At 40.2% G+C, this 26,955-nt stretch overlaps 1 protein-coding gene across 1 annotated transcript in view; it reads right to left on the bottom strand.

Annotated features, from left to right (window-relative positions):
* ADGRV1 (adhesion G protein-coupled receptor V1) overlaps positions 1 to 26,955 on the bottom strand; it is a 921,762-nt gene that overhangs the window by 784,414 nt on the left and 110,393 nt on the right. Inside the window, 5 exon segments of the mRNA XM_030193377.1 lie at positions 3,663 to 3,843; positions 12,011 to 12,187; positions 17,325 to 17,698; positions 22,192 to 22,935; positions 25,550 to 25,767. Of these exon segments, the coding sequence (XP_030049237.1) occupies positions 3,663 to 3,843; positions 12,011 to 12,187; positions 17,325 to 17,698; positions 22,192 to 22,935; positions 25,550 to 25,767 (1,694 nt within the window).

Raw genomic sequence — 26,955 nt, 5'->3', positions numbered from 1 at the left:
AGGTGTGAGCGGTTGAAGAGGTTGCAGCAATGACTCTTGGGATTCTCTCACACCGACCGGCTCCGTTTTATCCAGGCTCAGTCTCAGGAAGGAGGCTGAGCCTGGATAAAACGGAGCCAGTCCGTGTGAGAGAATCCCAAGAGTCGCTGCTACAACCTCTTCAACCGCACACACCTCCGTGGAGACAGGGGAAAGCTGTCCCATGCATCATTGTACACATACCACTCACACCCATTGTGTAAGGTTCCTCGGCTGTTGGAGGCTGAGCCTGGTTAGAACGGAGCCGGTTGGTGTGAGAGAATCCCAAGAGTCGCTGCTGCAACCTCTTCAACCACACACACCTCCGTGGAGATGGGGGAAAGCTGTCCCATGCATTGTCGTAGACATACCGCTCACACCCATGGTGTAAGGCAGTGGCCCAGAAGCAGTCCTGTTACCAAGACCCTGAAGCAGCAAGACGAAACGCTGGCCATCGTCGGCTTGGGGCGAGGGAGAGAAGGAACGAATTTTAGTTGAAGGTATTTCAGAATATACACCTATGTGCCAGAACATTTATTTATTTATTGGATTTATTAACCACCTTTATGAAAAGACTCATCCAAGGCAGTGTACAGTAGGTACAGTTTAACATATAATTTTGTTAACAGCATAACAAAGTAAAATAACCAGGAATAAACATAAATACAATAAATGAGGTAAACTTGAAAACAGTACATTGAAACCTAATAATAGAACTACCGTGAAAGAGTATCAAAAATATACACATTTAAAAGCACTGGAATTCAAATACAGAGATATAATACATTGCTAGCATAATACTAATGATACACCTAATAAGCATACATTAGAACATTCAACTAACATAGATATGATGCTAAAGATTTTCTACAATATGGCTTACCATATAGCTGAAGCATAGGAGCCAACTTTTCAAAATTATTGGGGGTGCTAAGCCCAAAGGAAATAACCCCTCCCTGGACACATAAAAGGAATTTTCTCAATATTGGGGGTGCTCAAGCACCCACAGCACCCACAGAGTTGGCTCCAATGAGCTGAGGGACCAAGAGCAGATATATGATGGGAACAAGATGCGTGGTACAGAGTCAGTTGGGATAATTTGATGCTTAGTTAAACTCAAGGGAAGTACATTGTGTAGTTAAGCAAGAGATGAGGAATACATAGACATGTATGTCTGCCATTTTAGAAACTTAAATGTCTATGTTTTCCAAAGATCAGTCAGAGTTCTCAGAGGAGTGGGGGCAAAACATCAATGGGGAATAAGGGGCTGTGACTTTCCCTAATCCCTCCACTAGAGAGATGCAGAATATAAACAACTTTGCATAACCTAGATGTCCCTGGTAGCAGGTGTAAATACCAATGTGGATCTCAGACGGCATAAATGTGCATTCCTTTTCTGAAACAAGGAATGCATATATATATTTTAGCCTCACTCCAAACATTCCTAGACCACGCCCCTTTACCATATATACATATTCAGCATTTGGACATGTATAACTTGGCTTTCTAAAATCATGATTTAAATATGTATGCAACCTACACTTCTAAATGCTGGTTTATGCATGTCCAAACCGTGAATAGGGGTTCTAAAATAACCATCAAAATATTAAATTTTAACTTTCAGCAATATTTGGCTAGAACAATTATGGCTTTATAGCTTATTAGAATGGTCATATTTTATTATAAGTGAATTAGAATCATCTGTAACTAGAAACATGCAGAGAATTTTAGTTTGAGCTGGAACCGGGCAAATTTCATTCTGGTTCAAATTTAATTGAACCTTTAGATTTAATTCTGATTTTGCCGAGGATACTTGTCTAAATTGTTCCCACTCATTATCTGACATATTCCATGTGGATTTGCCATAGAGTCATTGATTCAAAGTAATCCATATTTGAATCTGACCACAGCAGATCCTGTAGCACCTAGAGTTAGAGCAGATGTGCCTATCACAAAGAATTCACATCAACCTGTTTTTGAAGTAAGATCAATTAATTCAGCAAACTACAAACATTCTGGCAGGTTTGTTAAACGAGGTTCAAAGAAGAGCAACCAAAATGATAAAGGGGATGGAACTCCTCTTGTATGAGGAAAGGTTAAGAGGTTAGGGCTTTTCAGCTTGGAAAAGAGATGGATGAAAGGAGATACTATTGAGGTGTACAAAATCCTGAGTGGTGTAGAACGAGTAGACGTAAATCGATTTTTTACTCATTCCAAAAGCACAAAGGCTAGGGGACACAAACAAATAGGAAGAAATATTTTATCACTCAATGAATAGTAAAGCTCTTGAACTCTTTGCCAGAGGATGTGGTAACAGCAGTTTAAAAAGGGTTTGGACAAGTTCAGGGAAGAGAAAAGTCCATAGTCTGCTATCGAGACAGACATGAGGAAGGAACTGCTTGTCCTAGGATTTGTAGCATGGAATGTTGCCACGATTTGGGTTTCTGCCAGGTACTTGTGACCTGGCTTTGACACTTTTGGAAATAGAATAATGGGCTAGATAGGCCATTGGTCTGACCCAGTATGGCTACTCTTACGTTTTTATTAATTATGGAGCTGATGTAATAACATGCAGATGACTTACCCCCTAATTCTGTAAAAGTCACCAAAATTTTCATGTGCAAATTTGGGCACGGAAATGGGAGAGACATGGGCAGAACGGGTACATTCCTAAAATTAACGTGCACTGTTATAGAAAAACGGGGAGATGCACCTAATGAAAGTCCGTACATTTGCATCACACTTCAGTTGGTGCAAGTTAGGTGCAATTCCCAGGCATAAGTGCTATTCTATAAACTGCACCTAAATTTAAGCATGGCTTCTAGAATAATACTTTTTTTGCACCAATTTTTAATGCCATATATAGAATCTAGCTCTTAATGAAGAGCATAATGTGGTTTCTGTGCACAAATTTCTCACCTATTATGGCAGCACTATGCTAAAAGGAATCTAGCACACAAGTAAACTTACATAGACACTAGTGCACTGCACATTTAAATTCAATGTTAATGGAGACATTAGTTATTAATAACCATGCATATAAAGTGCAGAAAAGACTTAAGAGGTTACAGCATGGTTTTGTAATATCAAGAAATTAACATGTAGTCTGAGCAGGAATAAAAAGTTAGATTCTTCCATAGCAGGTCGTATCCATGAGGATTTCATAATCTATCTTTTTTTTTTTTTGCAAGCATGAAGGACCTATGGTTTACTCATATCTCTGTAGAAGGTGATGGGCTAAGCTGCTGTAAAAGAGTTCCTGCTAAGTAGCTTTGAGTTGCACAGAAGTCCTCCACCAGCATTCCTCACAGTGGGAGAAGATGTGATGATAATCATTTTTCAATCACGAGAGACAGGCAGAAAGGATCTCCAGCATCTCTGGCCATCTCTCTCTGCTCCTGCTATCCAGCAATATCTTCCTACATCTCTCATACCACAAGTCCTCAACAACTCCACCTTCATTAGAGTTTCTCATGCAATAAGAGGGATGTATAAGATTATATTAATCCCAGCTCTGCTTTATGGGATAAACCTGTACATGCCAAATCTAAGGAGAATCATGATTGCGTGTATCTGATACCTAATCTGGTGAAATAATCCAGTTCTTATAGAAATAAAAGTGAAACTTCCAATTTTGCTATTACCATATGGGTGGTCACTGGCTCTGATGGTGATATTTGTTGATTTCTTCTCTGGGTCTATACTAGCTCCACTGGTTGGCACAGATCCAGTTTTTCCATCTCCAGGAACAGCAGAGACCAAGGTCACACAAAAGTGTTCCGTAAGCTCGGGAATATCATCATCAAGAATATGCAAGTTCAAAACCTAACACAAGGAGAAAGACGAATTAAAAACAAATAGCTGCACTACAGAAAACAAGAACAAAAATAAGATTTCACCCAAAGAAATCATGACCCTGGATACTGGATCCTATGGCCTAATAATATGGGATTCATTTTCCAGCCCTGTAATCATGACATAGCCTTGCTGATCACAGTAATAAATAATGAGTGCATTAAGTCTAAACACAGATTTCAGATCTGTGGGTGTTGTAGATGATTGAGCATTATATAAATATTTAACAAACTTCTTCATTATATCTAAGGAGGAGGCATTTTGAGTTTAGCACTTGATATTGGGATATTTGTTTTTGAATATCAGAGCTTGTTTGATTGCACTTTAATGCTTAAAAGAAATACAAACTAAGAATGTGCATAGGTTAATTTTTTGGTTGAGGAAGTGGGAAAGTGTATCTATTAAGAAACATCATTGGCTTTGAGTTCGTGCACGGATTACTTTTAAAATCACATGTATAGTACTTCAGATACTATATGACAATACTTCTTGTCACGAAACGCCTAGCCACCTGCCTGTATCTACCTCATGGCCACTTACAGGGTCTATCCCCAGCACAGCTCAGGTGCGCCTGCACCTGCCGCCTGTGCTCTACACTAGCACCCTCCTCCCACTGACTGGGTCCCAACCACTTCTGGGTGAGTCTCCTGCTCTCATATTATCCCCAGTGATTTCTAGGTTATTGGGGCCACACTCCCAGTGGTCCCACAGTTCCCAGAAAGCACTCACAAACCCAACACACAAATCACCAAGAATCTTTATCAGTCCAGAAAATGAGGCAATAAACTGAAGATTGTTTATTGTCTTGAAAATTGAACAATGAACAAAAAATGTGCAAACAGCAAACAATAACAGGCAACTGAAATATAGATCAATTATAACACTAACTAAACATTTGTTTACTTTAAGTACCTGGGAAGATCAGAACATATAACTGTTTGTTTACTGAGCCTCAGCAAAGAGATACTGCTCTGTTTTCTTCCTGGCTAAGACTAGAGGCAAAACCAGTACACTCTAAAGGAAATGAGTTCCTGGGCCAATCAGAACCCAGCACAATAAAATTCAAAAGTATACTGCTTCTTATTTCCTATCTTTGTGCTAAAACTAAAGAAAGAAAATTCATTTCTATGTAACAACTTTATAGCAAAAAAAAAAAAAAAAAAAGACAAAAAAACACTACCTGCTGGCCAAATAAGAGAAATACACTTTAGGACATAATTAAGGCAGTAAAATATCCAATACATTTCAAAGGCTTAAAACACACTGTTTCTTCACATTTCTATATTACTAATTAAGGGACCCTTTTAAAGAGCAGCGTTAAGCCCAACGCGGGCTTACTGCCCGCTCTTCTGGAACTACCACCAGCCCAACGTGGCTGCCTGTGTTAGTCTCGCCCCTAGCATGTGCCATTTCTGGGGGAAAAAGAAAACCCCCAGAAATGGTTTGTGCAGCAATAACGCGGTGGGAATTGGGCATCATCGCATGCTGCCCGGTTACCACATGGTTAGCGCAGGAACCCGTATCGCCACCTCAATGGGTGGCGGTAAGGGCTCCCTCTCCATGGCCATGCGGGAAGAGTTCTCTTACTGCATGGCCATGTATGTCTGGGGGCTTTTTTACCCAATGCGCTAGAAAGGGCTTTGGCGCAGGGGGAAAGTGGCCCCCACCGCTAGCGCAGGGCTCTTTTTCCCGCAGCTTGGTAAAAGGACCCCTCAATTTTTCTCTCACTGTTTTTATATGTCAACTAGAGTTTGCTATTGAGGTGTCTTATATTTTAAAATATTTGGTTTAAGTGTCAGTTGAATTCTATGTTTACTGTTCAAGCAATTGCTATTTGGAATAAATTACCAAGTGTACTATGATTAGATCAAAATTATATGCACCTGTGTAAGAGGTTGAAATCTGTTTTATTTGGTAAATTTGATGGCCAATTTTTTATTTATTTTTTAATTATATAATTATTTTTGTTTGAGCTTCTTTTATATAAACTGCCTGGAACCTCTTGCTGGGATAGAGCGGTATATAAAACACGGATTAGAATAGATTAGATTAGATTAGATTCATTAAAGCACATTCTGAGGAGTAGTTACTAATGTGTCTTAAGGGAATAATTGGGAATTAATTGCTCTTAATGCATGTTTAGTACTCCAATGAAAGCTAAATAAAATGCAAATACATGAAAAGCACCTCATCATTATGTTAACTAACTAAAGCATAAAAATGTGGTACATGCTAAATTGATTTAACACACCTTTACACACATTAATTTTTAGGTTGTCAAAATTAGCCTGTGTTAAAAAGTTCTAATGTGAATCCAAATAGGTTATTAACATGAATGTGTGAAAATGAAAAACAATGGCCAAAACCTGGAGAAAAAGACACAAATAACAGACAAACCAAAAATGTTGGTCCTGTGTATATCCGTAATACAAATGTTTTGATGACTCCCTTGCCACCACACTAGCCGATAACAACTTGCTAAAATTTCGCTTATACATTTTAGTAAACAAGCCCCTGAATTTGCAACTCGCAAGTCAGAGCTTTTTAACATAAAAAGTCAGAGGGGTGCCTGAAACCCTATAAAGAAGATTTAATGAGACATTGTTTATTTGTTAAAAACAGACTGGAGATTGGGTTGTGGGACCCCTCTGAGAAGCGATTTAATGAGAAATGTTTGTATGCTGGGGACAGACTGTCAGTTGAAATTATTTTTTTATTTTCTTCCTAGCAACAACCTTCATCTTATCTCTCAGTTTGTGCTACAGGAGAAAGATCACAGCCATATGAAGATTATTGAATTTACTGTGGAGAAGAGGATCACCAACTGTGAACATTTGCACATGCAAAGCAGCTGGAAGTAAAACATTTGGAAAGGGGCACAGGTTGTGCAGGTGAAATGGAGGCATTTTTGATGATAAGGCAAATGCCTTACCCTTATACCTAGCGAGGGCAAGTGAAATGGCCCTAGGTGAGCTAGGCAGTTTTCATGGGTTAGTGAATAGAAAAAAAGGTCTGGATTATCATTAGAGCAAGATTTGGTTGAAAGAAAACCAGGAGTGAAGATAAAAAGGGACATTTCTGCTCCTCTATCTGCCTGGGAGGGGAAGGAAGAGGTTTCCTTTGTGATGTAAGAGACTGCATTAAAAAGTTTTGCCTACAGAGGGCTGGAATTCGAAAGAAGCTAAATTAGAGGGAAACTCTGTGTGTGTGTGTGTGTGTGTGTGTGTGTGTCTCGCTCTGTCTCCTCTGGGGTCCTTTTACTAAGCTGCGGGAAAAAGGGCCCTGTGGTAGCAGCTGGGCTGTTTTTCCCACTTGTTATGGCCTTTTTTTCCACAGCCGGTAAAAGCCCCAAAAAATGGCCACGCGGTGAGAGAACTCTTACGGCGTGGCCATTCGGCGGGAAGCCCTCACCAGCACCCACTGAGGGCTTCCCACGCTTAACCTGGCAGTCATCAGGCAGCATGCGGCAATGCCCGATTACCACCGGGTTACCGGCACTCAAGACATTTCAAGATGAAGAAATGTTTAAAGAGATTAGGAAAGCTGGCAAATTGGGCAACGCTATAATAATGGGTAATTTCAATTACCCCAATATTGACTGGATAAATGTTACATCAGGGAGTGTCAGGGAGGTAAAATTTCTAGATGTAAGAAATGACTGAGCAGCTGGTCCACGAACTGACAAGAGGGGGAGTCATTTTGGATCTGGTACTTGGTAGTGTGCAGGGCATAGTGCGAGAGGTGGCAGTGCTGGATTCCCTGGGAAACAGTGATTGTAATATGATCAAGTTTGAGCTACTATCTGGGATGAACCCGCAAAGGAAATCTACTATAGCTGCATTTAATTTTCGAAAGAGCAACTATAATAAAATGAGGGAAATGGTTAAAAATAAACTAAAAAGATCAGTTGCTAAGGTTAGGACACTAAATCAGACGTGGATGTTATTTAAAAATACCATCTTGGAAGCCCAGTCCAGATGCATTCCACATATTTGCAAAGGTGGAAAGAAAAGAAAATGTCAGCCAACGTGGTCAAAAGGTGAAGTAAAAGAGGCCATTACAGTCAAAAGATTGTCCTTCAAAGAATGGAAAAAGGACCCAAATGAAGAAAATAAGAAGCAACATAAGCACTGGCAAGTCAGATGAAAAGCATTAATAAAGAAGGATAGAAGAAAATATGAAGAGAAACTTGCCACAGAGGCTAAAACTCTCAGTAACAACTTTTTCAGGTACATCAAAAGCAAAGAGCCTGCGAGGGAATCCGTGGGACCGTTAGATCACGAAGGAGCAATAGGGGTGCTCAGGGAGGAAAAGGCCAGAGCGGAGAAACTGAATGAATTCTTTGCTTCTGTCTTTACGGAAGAAGATGTAAGAGATCTGCCTGTACCGGAAATGGTTTTCAAGGGTGATGATGCATAGGAACTAAAAGAAATCTTGGTAAACCTGGAAGATGTACTGAGTCAAATTGACAAATTAAAGAGTAGTAAATCACCTGGACTGGATAGCATACATCCAAGGGTACTCAAACAACTCAAGCATGAAATTGCTGATCTGCTGTTAGTAATATATAACCTGTCGTTAAAATTGTCTGCAGTACCTGAAGATTGCAGGGTGGCCAATGTGACGCTGATTTTTAAAAGGGTTCTAGGGGTGATCCGGGAAATTATAGAGCAGTAAGTCTGACATCGGTGCCGGGCAAAATAGTGGAAACTATTATGAAGAATAAAATTACAGAACACGTAGACAAACATGGCTAGTGGGACAGAGTCAGCATGGGTTCAGCCGAGGGAAGTCTTGCCTCACCAATTTGCTTCATTTCTTTGAAGGCGTGAATAAATGTGTGGATAAAGGTGAGCCGGTTGATGTACTGTATCTAGATTTTCAGAAATCTTTTGATAAAGTTTCTCATGACAGACACCTGAGAAAATTAAAAAGTCATGGGATAGGAGGCAAGGTTCTGGTGTGGATTAGGAATTGGTAATTGGACAGAAAATAGAGGGTAGGGTTAAACGGTCATTTCTCTCAATGGAGGAGGGTGAACAGTGGAGTGCCACAGGGATCTGTACTGGGACCAGTATTATTTAACATATTTATAAATGATATGGAAATCGGAACGACGAGTGAGGTGATCAGATTTGCAGATGATACAAAACTATTCAAGGTTGTTAAAACATGTGCGGACTGTGAAATATTGCAGGAAGACCTTAGGCAATTGGAAGACTGGGCATCCAAATGGCAGAAGAAATTTAATGTGGACAAATGCAAGGTGATGCACATTGGAAAGAATAATCCCAATCATAGTTACCTGATGCTAGGGTCCACCTTGGGGGTCAGCGCTCAAGAAATAGATCTGGGTGTTGTTATTGTAGATAATACTCTGAAATCTTCTGCTCAGTGTGCGGTGGTGGCCAAAAAAGCAAATAGTATGCTAGGAATTATTAGGAAGTGATGGTAAATAATACTGAAAATACTATAATGCCTTTGTTATTGCTCCATGGTGCGTTCACACCTTGAGTACTGCATTCAGTTCTGGTCGCAGTATCTCAAAAAAGATATTACGGAATTAGAAAAGGTTCAAAGAAGAGCGACCAAAATGATAAAGGGGATGGAACTCCTCTCATATGAGGAAAGGTTAAAGAGGTTAGGGCTCTATAGCTTGGAAGAGAGACGGATGAGGGGAGATATGATTGAGGTCTACAAAATCCTGAGTGGTGTAGAACGAGTAGAAGTAAGCTGATTTTTTACTCGTTCCAAAAGCACAAAGACTAGGGGACACTCAAGGCAGTTACATGGAAATACTTTTAAAACAAATAGGAGGAAATATTTGTTCACTCAACGAATAGTTAAGCTCTGGAACTCTTTGCGGTTAGCGTATCTGGGTTTAAAAAAGGAAATTCCTGGAGGGAAAGTTCATAGTCTGCTATTGAGGCAGACATGGGAAGCAACTGCTTGCCCTGGGATTTGTAGTATGGAGTGTTGCCATGGGCTAGATGGACCATTGGTCTGACCCAGTATGGGTATTCTTATGTAGAAATGGCACGCATATGGGGCAGTACTACTGCCAGAGGCCGCATTGGGCCAGCAGTAGTCCCAGAAGAGCGAGTGGTAAGCCCATTTTGGGCTTACTGCCGCTCTGTAAAAGGACCCCTCTGTGTCTTTCTATCTGTACTTGAGAGAAGGAGAGGGAGTGAATACAGAGTGATTTCTCTGCTCTGGGAAATCTGTGAAACATGTCAGGATAGTGCAGGCCACAGATAACAGAGGACTAGAAAATCCTAAGAGATTTAAGTTCACAGAAGTGTTCGTTGGAATTTTCCCGGGGAGAAAGGAGGAAAATCTCACCTGCTAAAACCCTTCTACCTCAGATGGAGGCTTCAGATACCACACATACAAGGGACTGACAGGGCTGGTCCAGGGGGATTCCTGCCTGGTTGGGCCCCAAACTCAGGTATGCTCACTAAAGGGGTGTTAAATGCACTAAGCCCTAACACAGGCTTAGCACGCCAAAATAGGTTTACTGCAGGACACACTAAAGTGTCTCTCAGTAATGTTTCCTTTTGTGCACTAACCATGCACTATTTTTTCAATTTAATTTTGAAGGAGATGTTTCAGGACAGATAATGGGTGTTGAAGTACTATTCAGGTGGCATGCTCACATTAGAGAGTGCTAACTGAATAACATAGGGTTAATGCAGGAGCCCTTAGCACCCCCTAAATAGGAGGTGGTAAGTGCTCCCACATTTAAGTATTTGCAGTTGCTATGAACTAATGACAACATTAGTGCACAACCTGCAAACTAAAAAAAAATAAAAAATGATCTATTTTATGGACGAACCAGAAATGGGTTTAGCATGTGGGAAAATCCTGTGTTAGTGCTTCTTAGTAAAAGGGCCCTAGAGATATAGCCCCATATTCAGTACATCCTCGTGCCAAGAGTACAAAAATTTTAAAGGTTAAACATAGAGATGATGGATAGAGCTCACCACTTTCTTTCGACACTCACTGCTCATCACTGTTAGAAACAGGGTGCTGTGCTAGATGGGTCCTTATGTTATGCTGTTATATACTTTCATGATATATCATTGTAAACTTTCATTAGAAAACATTGGTGTCAATATTCAGCCATAGGGGGCGAGTGTATTGCTCACCGCCGATGGCATTATCCCTAGATAGTCAAATCCAGGACCTGTGCAGGCTTCAGCTTTTAATATCCAGTTATTTTTGAGCTGTCCAACACATAGCCACTTAAGTCAATATTCAGCACTTAAGCAGCCATGAATTAGTACATACATTTAGGACTGTGATTTATGCTGCCCATTTATGCACTGAACCTGGCTGGCCACTTAAGTGCTGACTATCAGCACTTCAGTGGCCAATTGCTGACTCTGTCCCTAGAACATACCCAACATAGCCAGCTTAGAGTTAAGCACTAAGGGCCAGATTCTATATAAGGCACCTAAAAAATCTGCACAGTAAACATTTCCACCTGAGCGCATTCTATAAGCAGCACATAGATTTAGGCACAGTATATAGAATATGCTTATTTGATATCCAAGAGACTAAAACTAAGTGCCTCCTTTTACACCAATGAAAATGTGGTGTAAATCCCCATGCGTAGATTTATGCATGCTGGGCCATATTCTATAACTACGTGTGTAAATTTTGGAACACCCATGGAATGCCCATTTTCCCACCCATAGTCACGCCCCTTTTTGAACTGCAAGCATTAGAATTTAGGCACAGTTTATTACAGAATATGCTGAGAGAGTTGAGCGCATAAATTCTAATTATTGCCAATTACTGCTCATTATTGCTTATTAAGTGCTGTTATCAATCCTGAATAGCTTGTTAGCCAATTAAGTTATGTGCATTATTATAGAATATGCCTGGATTTCTGCATGGATCTCTTGGTGCAATATATAGAAACCAGCAGTAACTGTGAATTTCAGTGGCACTTAGATGGTGGTGAATTTCAGTGGCACTTAGCTGGTTAAGTGCCACTGAAAATTAGTGGTTAGCCCATACCAAGCGATTTAACCAGTCCGCAGCCAGCTAGATTGTGTTGAATATCAGCCAGTTTATTTCTAAAAGGCTTTCAAAAAGAAAGAAACAATTTTAATAAGGAGATAGGGATTACCTCAGATCTGGAGGAAGGAAAGAAGGTGATAACTCCACTGGTATTAGTAAAATCAGCAGTGGAGCCATAGATACTGGTGGGGTCAATCTGAGAAAGAGTATAGAAAACAGATACAGAGTCCAGGGCTCCTCGTGTCCGCTCCACAACACAAGATATGGTGGAACCCTCATCAGAAACCTGAAAAGAAACGCAAAATGTTTTCTACTGTGTAATAAATGTATACAAATCTAATAAGAAAGATGGATTTAAAACTGCAATAGTAAATAGAAGAACACATGTTTTCAAGGGTAAAAAATTTCATATTTCACTATAAACATGTATTGCCATTTCCAAAGAAGTGTGGGGGGGGGGGGTCACAGGTCACACTATATACAGTACAATTAGGAACATAATGTCTTAGTATAAATAATTATAAGGTAGCACTCTGGTATTTAGAAATATATAATGAGGCATTCCTTTATCTATGGATCCAAGCCCATATCTCAATTAGACTGACATATAATGAAACAGGCCAGTGGTTAGAAAAATAAAAACGGTTTATTGAAAAGTAACTAGTGAAAACACCAGTAACTATGAATTATATACAACTGGAAATGAATGAGTTTAAAGGGGGTCTGGAAAGATTCCTGAAGGAAAAGTCCATTGATCGTTATTAAATTTGGGGGTTTTGCCAGGTTCTTGGAGCCTGGATTGACCGCTGCCGGAGACAGAATGCTGGGCTAGATGGACCTTTGGTCTTTTCCCAGCTTGGCAGTGCTTATGTACTTATGTAACACAAGGAAATAACAAAAATGTTCTTATCAGAAAATTAGTTCGGAGAAAACACAACTTAAATCCTAAGGTAGGCTTCTTAGTCCAGCCTCTTATCTTAATTCATTAGCAGTAACATAGCAGTATACAACCTGAATGTAGATGGGTCACCAAATGATCAGTAGTAGGCAGAATATTCCCTAAAGTGTCTCATTCAAGCAAGGCAGAATGGTTGGCTGGTATAAAACCTGAATAGCAGTTCAGGTCAGATGGAAAAAACAGCTCTCTCACTTTCGTTTTTGACATCTATTTATACAGTTCTTGTGGAAGCCAGGATCCTTGAAGCTGGCAAGCTCTGACTTGTCTGTCACAACAATCTTGTCTGCTTCAGATGTTATGATTTGAAGAGTCACAACATTGTCCCTTTTGCATCATTCTGGAGGATCAGCTTGACCAAGGAAATGTGGTTTCAGCAAACAATACATAGATGTTGCCACAGCTGCCTAGAGATGGCATTAGCCAAGTTGGCGGGGGAATTTCCTGCAGACCTTGGCAAAGTTTTGCCAAGTCATGCTGATCTAGGCCCATGACTGTAGTCTTTAGTGGAATTTTGCAAGGAAGTTTTCATGAGCCAAGCTCTGAGGTGTAGTGTCACATATTATAATACCATATAGAAGTGCTATATAGTGCTATGCAGGTGGCGTTGTCCCTACAGAAGTTTAAAATACCCCTCTAAGGTGAACCTGTGATGCTTTTCTAGTGACATTGTTTAATGGTCAGGGTAAATTCTAAGCAAAATTATTATGCCAAATTTTGTGATTTTAGTGCTAGTTGCTTTTTATTATTGATGTATTATATTAAGGGGCCCTTTTACTAAGCTGCAGTAAGTACTAACGTGCACTTACAGCAGGTTTAAATCCACTAACTCGGGGTGCACTCAGGCATCCTGCAGTAGTTTTCAGATCTGAGCATGCTTCCCACGCACTGAAAAGTACTTTTTATTTTTTGGTGCTGGGGATGTGTATGGGAGCAGAGAGTAGGCATGTCCAGTGCTCAATAGTTAGCACAGCTACATCGTCACATGCTAATTGATTAGCGCATGATTAGGACGAGAGCCCTTATTGCCTAGAAAATAGGTGTCAGTAAGGGTCTGGCACTAATGACCATGTGCTAATTGGGAAACTAGCGCATGGCCATTATTTGAGGAAATAGAAAATGTGGCCATTTTACAGCTGTGCTAAAAGTGGTCTCAGAGAACGGAAAACTCATACGCTAGTCATATCACTGGTCACTTTATAGCGCAGCTCAGTAAAAGGGCCCCTAAATAAACCACATAAATTTTAATTCCTTAACATGGAAAGTCAGATTAGGAAAAAATGCATAGTTTTTAACTGGGTTGAGGGGGTCACAGTGGCACCCAAGGATTCAGCGGTATATGTGAATCTTCACCTCCTTATCTTTCTCCCTCACCCCTCCTTTTTCTGTTTCTGTTGATAAACTTGTCATCTTCCCAGTTCTCTCAGTCTATAATCTTGGCATCATCTTTGACTCTTCTTTTCTTCTCCACACATGGTTATTTCTTAACCAAATTTCAGTGCTGTATCGACAAAGGACTAGATTCAGTAAATGGCACTCTAAAAACAGCAATGAAAAAATCTTCATGGAGTGCTTTTCTGGAAACTATGCTCGGAATTGGGTGCCGTTTAATAGAATAGCATGTAGAGCCGATTTCCGTGCCAAACTTTGGGCACCAACTCAAACCTGATGTAAATCCTGGCATGTACTTTAAGCACGGATCCCCCTATTCAGTATTACTGTGCACAACTTTAATAAACACCTTAACCTGCCCATGCACCTCTCATGGCTACGCCCCTTTTCAGTGGCACGCTATAAGATTTGCACACAGATATTTCTAGAATAGCACTTAGCAAGATGCATGTGCCAAATCCAAATTGTTGCCAATTAACAGTAATTGATTGCTAACACCCAATTATTAGTACTAATTGGCTCAATAGCCAGTTTAGTTATGCGCCCTTCTCAGGATAGTGAGCATTTTTGAGTACGGAACTTTGTGCACCATTTATATAATCCGGGGGTAAGCAAAGCCTCTTCCCACAAATTTGTGTTTTAAGTATACCTGCTGATCAGTCAGTTGTACACATAAATGTAGTCCATAAAAATGCAAACATGAGGGCTTTGCTCTGTAATCTGACCATGTGAGGGAGACTTCTATCATTTTGCCTCAAACAAATGTCCACGACTGTGCTTTTCATCTCTGTCTTTGTCTTCTCATTCAGTTTTAATTAATATATGCAGAATATAAAAATTAATGAATCAAATTTCTTCTTCAAGTATATAACCATTGCAAAGCTTTACCCAGCCCTAATAAGAAATTCACATCTACGACTTATTTTTTCCCTTGAATCACCTGCACAGAAAGTAAACGGAAAAATGGCCAATTCTCTATTTCCTCAATTAATGGCCATGCACTAATGTTAGTCTTCATTAAACAATTAGTTGAAAGAATGTAACATAACATATATAGAGGCTCATTTTCAAAGCACTTAGCCTCCCAAAGTTCCATAGAAACCTATGGAACTTAGCCTCCCAAAGTGCTTTGAAAATATGCCTCATAGTAACTTAGTAAATGACGGTCCAACCAGTCTACCCAACAAGATAAACTCATTTTACATGGTATGTGATACTTTATATGTATACCCAACAGGCTCATTTTCGAAACAGAAGGACATCCATCTTGTGACATAAAACAGAAGATGGACGTCCTTCTCACAGAGACGTCCAAGTCGGTATAATCAAAACCCAATTTTGGACATCCCCAACTGCAGTCTGTCACAAGAACGTCCAAATTTCAAGGGGGCATGTTGGAGATGTAGCAAAGGCGGGACTTGGGCGTACCTAACACTTGGATGTCTTTGACCCATAATCGAAAAAAGCAAGGACGTCCCTGACAAACACCTGGATGTGGTTTTTTTTACAAATAAGGCACAAAAAGGTGCCCAAAATGACCAGATGACCACTGGAGGGAATCGGGGATGACCTCCATTTACTCCCCCAGTGGTGACTAACCCCCTCCTACCCTGAAAAAGCATCTTTCAAAATATTTCGTGCCAGCCTCTATGCCAGCCTCAGATGTTATACCCAGGTCCATGACAGCGCATGCAGGTCCCTGGAGCAGTTTTAGTGGGTACTGCAGTGGACTTCAGACAGGCGGACTCAGGCCCATACCCCCCTACCTGTTACACTTGTGGAGAACAGTGAGTTCTCCAAAACCACCAGAAACCCACTGTACCCATATATAGGTGCCCCCTTCAACCATAAGGGCTATGGTAGTGGTGTACAGTTGTGGGTAGTGGGTTGGGGGGGGGGGGGGTTGGAGGGCTCAGCATACAAGGTAAGGGAGCTATGTTCCTGGGAGCAATTTATGAAGTCCACTGCAGTGCCCCCTAGGGTGCCCAGTTGGTGTCCTGGCATGTCAGGGGGACCAGTGCACTACAAATGCTGGCTCCTCCTATGCCCAAATGTCTTGCATTTGGATGTTTTTGACATGGATGTCTTTGGCTTAAAAAAAATCACTGAAAGTCAGAAATGTCCAGATCCAAGCACGTCCAAATCTAGGGACATCCAAATTTAAGGATTTGGATGTCTCTGATGGTATTTTTGAAACAAAAGATGGACGTCCATCTTTTTTTGAAAATATGGGTTTCTCCGCCCCTGGATTTCGAATTTTTGCAAAGACGTCCAAATCGCAACTTGGACATTTCTTTCAAAAATGCCCCCCCAAGTGTGATTTGTCATTGTAGAGTAGAAATATCCCAATAATTCAAAGCAACATCTCCACCATTTAAATATTGTTGTGAACAAACATGACATAATACTCAGTCAAATTATGGGAGGAAAACCCTGTGAGTTCTGACCATTCTTCAGTCTCACTAGCTCTGTTTTTATCATCAGCACAAAAACCTCTCCATAAACAGAAAAACATTAATTTATTTAAAAAACTTTAACTTGTACTTATCTTGAAAAATAGCTTTAAGAACATCATTTTAAGCGTCCATGTCCATTAGCAGAAATCATATCTTTATAAGTGTCCATGGGCTCGCTCTCTCTGCTGGGAGGGGGAGGGAGGCACCATTTTCAGCTTAGGCTTCAGCTTTGACTGAAACTGAACGGCAAATTTCAGCTGCTGATTTGTTGATTGTATGCCATTCAACAATAAACAGAATTTTTAAAAAAGCCTGAGAACCTCAGTTTCAGTGACCCTCAGATGAGCTCTTGAATAAGCATCTGGAAATGTACCTATAAAAGTGTATTCTCTAAGCAAGATCTTTAGCTATATATGCCTCAGCAGTGAGAAATAGCCTGTTCTAATTCACAGATGAGCACTTTATTGAAAATGATTACACATTATTCATTTGTTGCTAATTATTGTACAAAATAAACACACCCTAAACCAAGTCTGGTGCTGGTCTACATAAATATTCTTAAATGATTCATCTTACTGGTAATCTGAGATGCATTTTAATTCTATTCCTGCACATCTTACCTCTGGTATACAAGGTCCCGTGAAACCAAATAATCCATTGGCATTGTCACTTTTTTGTATCCTAAGTGTTGCTGTAATGTTTTCCTGCGGAAGTCGAGCTCCACCACGCACAGATACTAGTTTCAACACAAACTGCTCCTCTCCTTCTTCCTCATCATCATCTCTTGCTGAAATAATGAAGGATTTATTGCTTTCTCCTTGTTTGTAATCCAGATACCCAGACACAGGATGCAAGTCAGCCTTCGCTGGAGTGCTGTGAAGCTCACGGATTTCTGCTTGATTTAATTTGCGCTCATAAAGTCTCACATCCTGCATTACTCCTGTATACCTGCTGCCACCATTTACCCCTGCACCAACTCGAATTGTTCCAGGACCTGAAATTATAATAAATACACTTCAGTTTCTTATCAACTTAAACTAGTTTAAGTTTATATCTGTCAATATTTATTAAATTTCGCATAATGACAATCACAACGTTCATGACAAAAAGAAATATCACAAATTTCAAAAGGAAATAAAATATAAAGAGAAAAAAAAGAAATAACTTTTTTTGCCCACAATAACAAGGAAATACATGAGGGAAATATTGAAGTTGCCATCAGAGGCCATTCCTTCCATGGTTCATGCCCGGTATTTGGCTATATCTGGGCAACCTCCATCTGAACCGACTGATGTATCCATTATGAATTTAACTGAATTTTTGGAGTCATCATTACATGTTATTACATCCAGATCTACTGTTGTTGTGACATTTGCTCTGGAGAATGACCAGAATGCTGTTCTAAGACTTTATTTTCTATCAGTGGATCAGTTGTTTTGGGGATCTAAAACTAGAATTTTTCCTGACTTGTCAAGAGCAACTCAAAAATGGTGGTAAGTGTTCCTCACTTTGCATGTAATAGCTCAGAAGCTGGGTTTTAGGTTTGTTTTGCGATTTCCTTGCACTTGTGTGGTAAATTTTGAGGGTAAAGTTTATATGTTTTTTTATCCAAAACAACTAATGGATATTATTATTTCCAAGGAGGAACTGAGGGTTCAGACATGATGATGTATTAGATCTTTGAAGGGCTGGCTTGGTGGGTTTTGGATTCAGATTGTGTCTGTATATTTCTTTTACCTCTTAATGATGATGAAGTTCTGTTTCCTGTTACTTGATTCCATATTTTCCTTGTAAACTAGCTTAAAGTTAAAACAGTAGGGAGCTCAGTATTCAGTAGTATAGTTACTGTCAGGTGCCTGTGACATGGACTGTTTGAAATAGGATACTGGCTAGATGGACCATTGGTCTGACCCAGTATGGCTATTTTTATGTTTCCCAGTCTACATGCCCTATAAAAATTATGGGCTTCTTTTACTAAGCAGCGATACTTCCCACCTCTAGTGCGCTGTCATTTCCAATGCTATAAAAATGTATTTATTTTTGTAGTGCCGGAGTGTACCTGGTTACTGCCATGTTAACACAGGAGCCCTTCCACCACCCTCAATGGATGGCGGTGATGGCGGTAAGGGCTTCCCCCCCCCCCCCACCCCCACCGAAATGGCCGCATTGAAAGTGCTTTACTGCAGGAAGGCAAGACTTCCCTTTTACCAGCTGCGGTAAAAGGGGGCCTCAGCACACATGTAAAATACGTGCCGACACCAGCACCGGCCCCCTTTTGCCTCAGCTTGGTAAAAGGGGTCCTAAGTTCTTATGTTAAATATCTAAGATAGACAACCAAGAAGCAGCAGAGATCCAAGGAAGGACAAACACAGCAAGAGTTTATCCAAATGTCAACTTTAAAGGAAACAGGACCTAACTTGGCCCAGTTTCAGAAAAACATTCATCATGGGTCACATAGATTTCCACAGTACATTCACAGGTTCAATACAAGTACTGCAATACCTGTATTTAACAGAAAAATGAAGTCCAATGTCAAAAGTAAAAGAATGCAACCAACAGTAGCTGCATAAAAAAAGCTCTGGTCCAATTCCAAAAGTCAGTAACCACTTAGTCAACTAAATATCTAAGATAAACATTGACAATTATACATATTTCATGCAGCAATATCTATATATGTTCCAGCTTTAGAAATCCACATCTAAGGTTGGTACTGAGGCATCCTGCAGTAATTTGGGGATGTGCCTGCATTTATGTTTTTTGCACTGGGGTGGGTCTTGGGGTGGAGAGTGGGCATGTTCTTTGTTAATTGGTTAGTGTATGGTCATTGATTAACGTAGGTTTGGCGTGAGTCCCTAGCACCTATAAAATAGGTGGCAGTAGGTTCTCACACATTAATAGAAAAATTAGTATATGGCCATTAAAATGGAAAAAAAGGGAAAATTGGCCAGTTTACCCCAATGGTAAAAATGCACTTTGTGCACAAGAATTACTACTACTACTTATTTCTATAGCACTACTAGACATATGCAGCAATGTACATTTGAACATGACAAGACAGTCCCTGCTCGACAGAGCTTACAACCTATCTAGGACAAACAGGACAAATAAGGGATAAGGGAATTACTCAGGATGGGAATTATAAAACAGACGTGGGTACTAAACAAGTGAACAGGGATTAGGAGTCAAAAGCAGCCACAAAAAGGTGGACTTTTAGCTTAGATTTGAAGATGGCCAGAGCTGGAGCTTGATGTAGTGATTCAGGAAGTCTATTCCAGGTATATGGTGCAGCAAGATAAAAGGAACAGAGTCTGGAGTTGGCAGTGAAGGAGAAGGGTACAGATAAGAGAGATTTACCCAGTGAACGGAGTTCCCGGGGAGGAGTGTAGGGAGAGATAAGAGTGGAGAGATACTGAGGAACCGCATGCTAAGGCGAACCTCCTCAGTACCTCTATTTACCGCTGTTGGTAAAAGGGCCCCTAAATGTTTAGGCTAGATGTTTAAATTTAGAGCTGCTATAGACATGTTATATTTTTAGCAACTGAATCAACCTCATCAGAAATCACCAACATAATAAAGAACAGCATAAGCATAATGGATTCCTGGGCATCGGCTTTCAAATTAAAACTCAACAAAGAAAAGACACACTGGCTCATTCTTTCATCCCAACACAGCACAATCCACCCCAGAGCCACAGCCATACATACCCAGGATTACACACTCCCAATCTCAGACAACCTGAAAATCCTCAGCATTACCAAAGACAGCAACTTAACTCTAGAGAACCAAGCAACTGTCACCACAAAGAAAATGTTTCACACAATGTGGAAACTCAAACGGGTAAAACAATTCTTCCCGAGGGAAACTTTTCATAATATGATTCAAACAATGGTACTAACCCAAGTCGATTATTGTGGGATGCAAGGAACAGATCTTAAGGAAACTCCAAACCACTCAGAACACAGCGGCCAGGCTCATTTATGGAAAAACAAGATTTGAAAGTGCAAGACCCCTTCACGAAAAACTGCACTGGCTACCTATCAAAGAATGCATTGCCTTCAAGATTTGTACTTTTGTTCACAAAATAATCCATGGCTTAGCTCCGGGCTACATGACTGATTTAATCGACTTACCAGTTAGAAACACAATTGAATCAGCAAGCAAGTACCTAAACATTCACTTCCCAATATGCAAGGGTTTGAAGTATAAATCAACATATGCATCCAGCTTTCCCTACATATGCACACATCTCTGGAATACACTACCAAAATATCTGAAAACCACGAATAACCATCTAAACTTCCAAAAAAATCAAAAGACTCACCTTTTCAAAAAGGCATACCCCACAGAACAGACATAAACACCGAATATGAAGCACAATAATCAAACTAGGAAACAGACAATACCCTATCCCTTGCCGCGGTTCCCACCCTTGCACTCTGCAAGGGACAAATCACCCCAATTCTAACTAATTTTACTTGTACAAACCAATCTGTACTGTTCACACCGGAGTCTGTAACCACCTCTCCGGAACTATGTAAGCCACACTGAGCCTACAAAAAGGTGGGAAAATGTGGGATACAAATGTAACAAATAAATAAATCTCACCAGTGTTGCTACACACTTACAACCCCTCCTCGAGTTACTACATCCTATCTATTTCCACATATAATTCAAGATCTACCCATTCACCTCTAAGTGCATCCATTTTGCAATGCCTCACAATCTTTCCAAACATTCCTCCTTATTAACTCCATTCATCAATCATGTCATTCTCATCACTACCCTTTTCCTCCACCACCAATTCCTGACTCAGTGTTTTTCACCTTACTGCTCTATATGCTTGGAACAGGCTTCCAGTTTTATGTGGTAGTTTTGGGATCGGTGTGCATTACACACGTGTTAAAAAAATAAAATGTATTTTTTTAGTGCTGGAGGCTGGTCTGGGGGCTAATCAGTGCAGCTACATTGCTGTGTGCTAACTGAATTGCGCGTGGTTAGCACATGAGTCTTTACCTCCTACAAAATAGGTGTTGGTAAGTGCTCATGAGCTAATGGCCATGTGCAAATGGAAAATTACATGCTCCTGACCCACCTATGCCCCTCCCATGGCCACACCCCCTAGAAGTTGTTCACAATAGAAATTGTGCATGCATTCTAGAATAACAACCTATGTGCAAAGAGGAAGCACTGTTTCCAAAGAATGCACACTCTTTTCCTGATAGTGTGCTTATTCCCTCACAACTGAAAGCATGATATAATTGCACCTTCCTCCACTAGCAGGAATGCCGGTAGAGTACTCCAACACAGCTCAAAGCTGCTTAGAAGGAACACTATTCTTTGATCTCTTTCTGAATAAGCACCATACAATGGGATCAGTCACTTGTCAACAGAGAAACGGTTACTCAAAGACTCAGTTAATATTATATTCATACTTTAGACTTTCAGATCTACAGAAAACTTTATAAGTTGTACATAATAAAAATTTACCGTCAGCAAGAGCTTCTCCTTTCAGGCTCTTCATTCCATCAGGAACTGGACTTCCATTAAAGTAAAATTCAATTATGCCATCCTCCAGGGTAATTAGAAAATGAAGCCATTCCTTTGCTTCCAGGTACTTTATAACTGATGTCTTGGCAACATGTGTCATGCTGGATGCAAATGTTGTATAATAAAGCAAGAGAGTAACATGCAAGTCATTAGTTTGAATTTTCACACCGTAATACAGGGTTCCATTATCAGTGCCCTTTGCTATTATGAACCCATCAGTGTTGGCATCAGGAATCACCCAGGCTGAAAATGTAAAGTTGTTAAGTGAGATATTCATACTGTAGTGATATTCAGGTCCCACTATTCCAAATGCATCCACAGCTCCACTGAAGTACAAAGCATCTGTTTCGCTGTGATGGCGTCGCAGGTTAGGTTTTGACTGAACTGACTGAGGGAAAGATCCAAGTAGTAAAAAATCTGACATCAGAGGCAAGCCATCTTTAAATGCACCAGACAAAATTTCCCAGCCTATCCGAACATCTCCAAAGGTACCCTGCTGTCTCCATATTGAAAAGCTGGTGATATAAGATAAATCATCTTCGGAAAGTACATCCTCTGCAACCTCCTGGTCTTGGTTTTCAGGGCTTATGATAAACACTCCAAAGGGATCATCATTGAAGGGAATCATCACTGTTACGTTTAGCATGGCTTCAGCTAAGTGACCACCAGGACCAGGGTACCCACCTGTAGAATAACATTCACAAAACAGATTAGTAGCTCCCAAGTATCATTAAACCTGTTGGCAACTGGACAAATCCAAGCAAACAAAATCAATGTGCATATGGGAACACATACACGTATAAACAACAACAATGTGGCTATAAGGGCTCGATAATCAGACCATGGGAGGGAGCCTGGTCAGTCCAGATATTCAATGCTGGCATTGAATATCCGGGTATTTTTGGCTGGTTTAAATTTAACCGGTCCAGCCGATATTCAGCGCTGGCAAGTGTAAATCGGCCAAAGATATTCCTGCTATTTCGGCAACCTAATTTAGTTGCCAACTTCAACGGCAATGCACTGAATATTAACAAATAGTTGGTTATATCACAAAATAAACCGGTTGTCAGCCAAGTGCTAACCGGCAATATTCAGCGGGAGATGACTAGTGATCTCCCGTTGAACACTGCTAGATAGGTGGTGAAATGCCATTTTATTGGCTAGGAGCCGTTTCTGGCCAGCTAAAAGGTTTTTAATATTGGGGAGTAAGTATGTGCATATATTTGCATGCAGAGAAGGCAGTGCATGCAAATCTCTTTCATGAATATTCATTGTTGATATCTTGAAAACATGACTAGCTGGTGTGCCTACAGAACCTGGTTTGGGAACCACTGGCTCATCTGAGGAGTCCTTTTGCAAAGAAGTGCTAGCATTTTTAGTGCTAATGATTAGTGCACGCTAAATGCTAGAGATGCCCATAGGAATATATGATAATAAATGTCCCAAACAATCATCCTTCACCAATTTTTCATCAAACTAAATGCAAAAGTATAATATTTTTTGTTTTTTTATTGGCATCATCAGATATAACCGCAACTCACACCATAAGAACCTGAACGTTCCTCTTTTAATTGAGACAAAATGGTTGTGGTGCAAATATTCATAGGACCACCCTTCAATTTTTTTTAAATAGTATATCTTTCATTCATTACAAAATATCTCTCCGGTGCAATAAAACAGGTATCAAAAATGTGCACAATAACACAGCACTTATCTTTAAAGAGCGGCAGCAATTTCTACCCGCAGGAAAAGACCTCATAAAGACCAAGACCACCAGTATAGGAGCATTTTCAAAAGGGATATCCAAGTTTTGATTTGGACGTCCTGCAAAACGTCCCGATCCATGGGCGGGTAAACCCGTATTTTCGAAACAAGATGGACGTCCATCTTTCGTTTTGAAAATACCGTCAGGGACGTCCAAATCCTTAAATTTGGTCGCCCCTAGATTTGGTCGTCCCTAGACATGGACATTTCAGATTTTTGGCGATTTTTGAAATCAAGGACGTCCATCTCAGAAACGACCAAATGCAAGCCATTTGGTCATGGAAGGAGCCAGCATTTTTAGTGCACTGGTCCCCCTGACATACCAGGACACCAGCCAGGCACCCTAGGGGGCACTGCAGTGGACTTCATAAATTGCTTCCAGGAACATAGCTCCCTTACCTTGTGTGATGAGCCCCCCAACCCACCCCAAAACCCACTACCCACAACTGTACACACTACCATAGCCCTTACGGGTGAACGGGCACCTATATGTGGGTACAGTGAGTTTGTTGTGGGTTTTGGAGAGCTTGCTGCTTCTTCCACAAATGTAACAGGTGGGGGGATGGGCCTGGGTCCGCCTGTCTGAAGTGCATACTGCTGTCACGGACCTGAGTATGACATCTGAGGCTGGCACAAAATATTTTGAAAGATGTTTTTTGAGGGTGGGAGGGGGTTAGTGACCACTGGAGGAGTAACGGGAGGCCATCCCCGTTCTCTCCGGTGGTCATCTGGTCATTTTGGGCACCTTTTTGTGCCTTTGTCGTAAGAAAAACAGGTCCGGGTGAAAACATCCAAGTGCTCCTCAGGGGCATCCTTCTTTTTTTCGATTATGGGTCAAGGACATCCAAGTGTTAGGCGTGCCCAAGTCCCGCCTTTGCTACACCTCCAATACACCCCCTTGAACTTTGGCAGTCCCTGCGACGGAGTGCAGTTGGGGATGTTCAAAATTGGCTTTCGATTATACCGATTTGAACGTTTCTGTGAGGACATCCATCTTCCGATGTGTCGAAAGATGGGCGTCTTTCTCTTTCGTAAATGAGCCCGAAAGTGATCGGTCAATGATTGTAGACCAATGATTACTTTTTGACCGATCACTTTGTGTGGTAATTATAAAGAAAGTGGATGTGCTCCTATGTTGGTGGTCTTGGTCTTTATGAGGTCTTTTCCTCCCTATTTTTCAAAACGTTTTGTGTTTTCTACATACCTACCATTATTTATATTTAGCACTATTGTATGAGCCCATTTTATGAAGGCACCTATGTAGTCATTATATAATACCCATCCATTCAAAAAGTATACCTCTTAATTATAGAAATATTTTTGATTTTATGAACCTTCAGAGGCGAATTCATAGAGGCACAGTATTGCATTGATAATTCCTCTGAGAAAAGATTACCCATAATCATCATCAGGTCAATAACTTTGATGAAACTTTACAAATGTCCAGTCAAAATAAATTTTTTAAATTTAAATTTTGAGGATTTTTAAAGATACTCTTTTATAAAACTAGCCTCTAATTAAGACAAAACTATACCTGAAACATTGATTAGCTTTAAGGTGTATAGCTCATTGAATTCAGGAATTTTATCTGGAAGACCGTGAAGAGTTATTGGTTTGAATTCTTCACCATCCATGAACCAAAGTATCCCAGATGTTTCATAGAACTCTTGCCCAGGCTTCAAAGCAGAGTCATTCTCAAACAGTTTCCAGATCAAAGAAACATTGCCAAAGTGTCCTCGATGCCTCAGAACCCTGCAAATTCAATCAGACAGAGTGAGCTACCTATGAAGAATGAATTAGCATGAACAGAAAAACACATCCTGATTTCCAGTATTAGATACTACACACATAAAAGTTTTCTATACACACCCTCAGACCATTGATGAAACTTATATTAAACACTGCCTATAGACAAAATCTAATTCAACCCTAGCAAATACATAACATTTAAAAAAATCTACAAGAAAGCAACTACCCACAAAGATAGGAAATATTTGACTCAATGGTGACACACACTGATAAATGTCACTGCAATATGAATAAATGATTTCAAATGCTTAATACATTTTCTAAAAGGTTATGCACACCTTTTAAATGAGAACCTGGGGAAAAGTTGACAGTCGCTCAGAAGCACATAGTTCAGAACAATATATCTTAGACGGATACTATCAAAACAGAGAAATTAGAGAATCCCGATAGAGAAATTGCAAGAAAGGCAAAAGTAAATCAGGTGCCATTAAAGGAAGAAAAAACACGAGAGTAAAGACATCAAATTATCCCTGTCTACTGCTAAGCAGCTTGTAGATACAAACAAAAAATGTACTTTGAAATGTCTGTGTACAAATGCTAGAAGTCTAAAACTAAAATGGGAGGGTTAGAGCATATACTACTAAATGAAGAGGTAGCTATAATAGCCATCTCAAAGCCTGGTGGAAAGAGGATAATCAGTGGGATACTGTGATACCAGATACCAATTATATCACAATGATAGGGTGCATCAAATTGGAGGGGGGCAGTAGCACTATGTTAATAAGGGAATTGAGTCAAACAGAATAAAAATTGAGCAGGAAACATTGCAATGTTGAATCTTTATGGATAGAAATTCCATGTGTAAAGACAGAGAATGCTACTAGGAAGGAATGTTGACAAAAATTATGGAAGCTAACAAATTCGTCAAGACTATAATAATGGGTGATTTTAATTACCCCAGTACTGACTGGATAAATGTCATAAGAGCCTAAAACAATGGAGAAGACCCAAACCACACACACAAAAGGTGGCATGCAATCAAAAGTCTAAAAAGGTTCTTTATTGTAACAATGAAGGACCCAACTACTAGTTTGAGCTGCGGACGCCCTGCAATTTTGATGCTGGGATCACAAGTGGTGTTCTCTGGTTCACAAGCAATATCTCATTTAGAAATCTCCAATATTGCAATTT

This window comes from Microcaecilia unicolor, chromosome 2 (genome assembly GCF_901765095.1).
Source record: "Microcaecilia unicolor chromosome 2, aMicUni1.1, whole genome shotgun sequence".
In the NCBI taxonomy this organism is placed as follows: domain Eukaryota; kingdom Metazoa; phylum Chordata; class Amphibia; order Gymnophiona; family Siphonopidae; genus Microcaecilia; species Microcaecilia unicolor.
The sequence above is the reverse complement of the archived record's forward strand: the minus strand, read 5'-3'. Positions and strand labels throughout refer to the sequence as shown.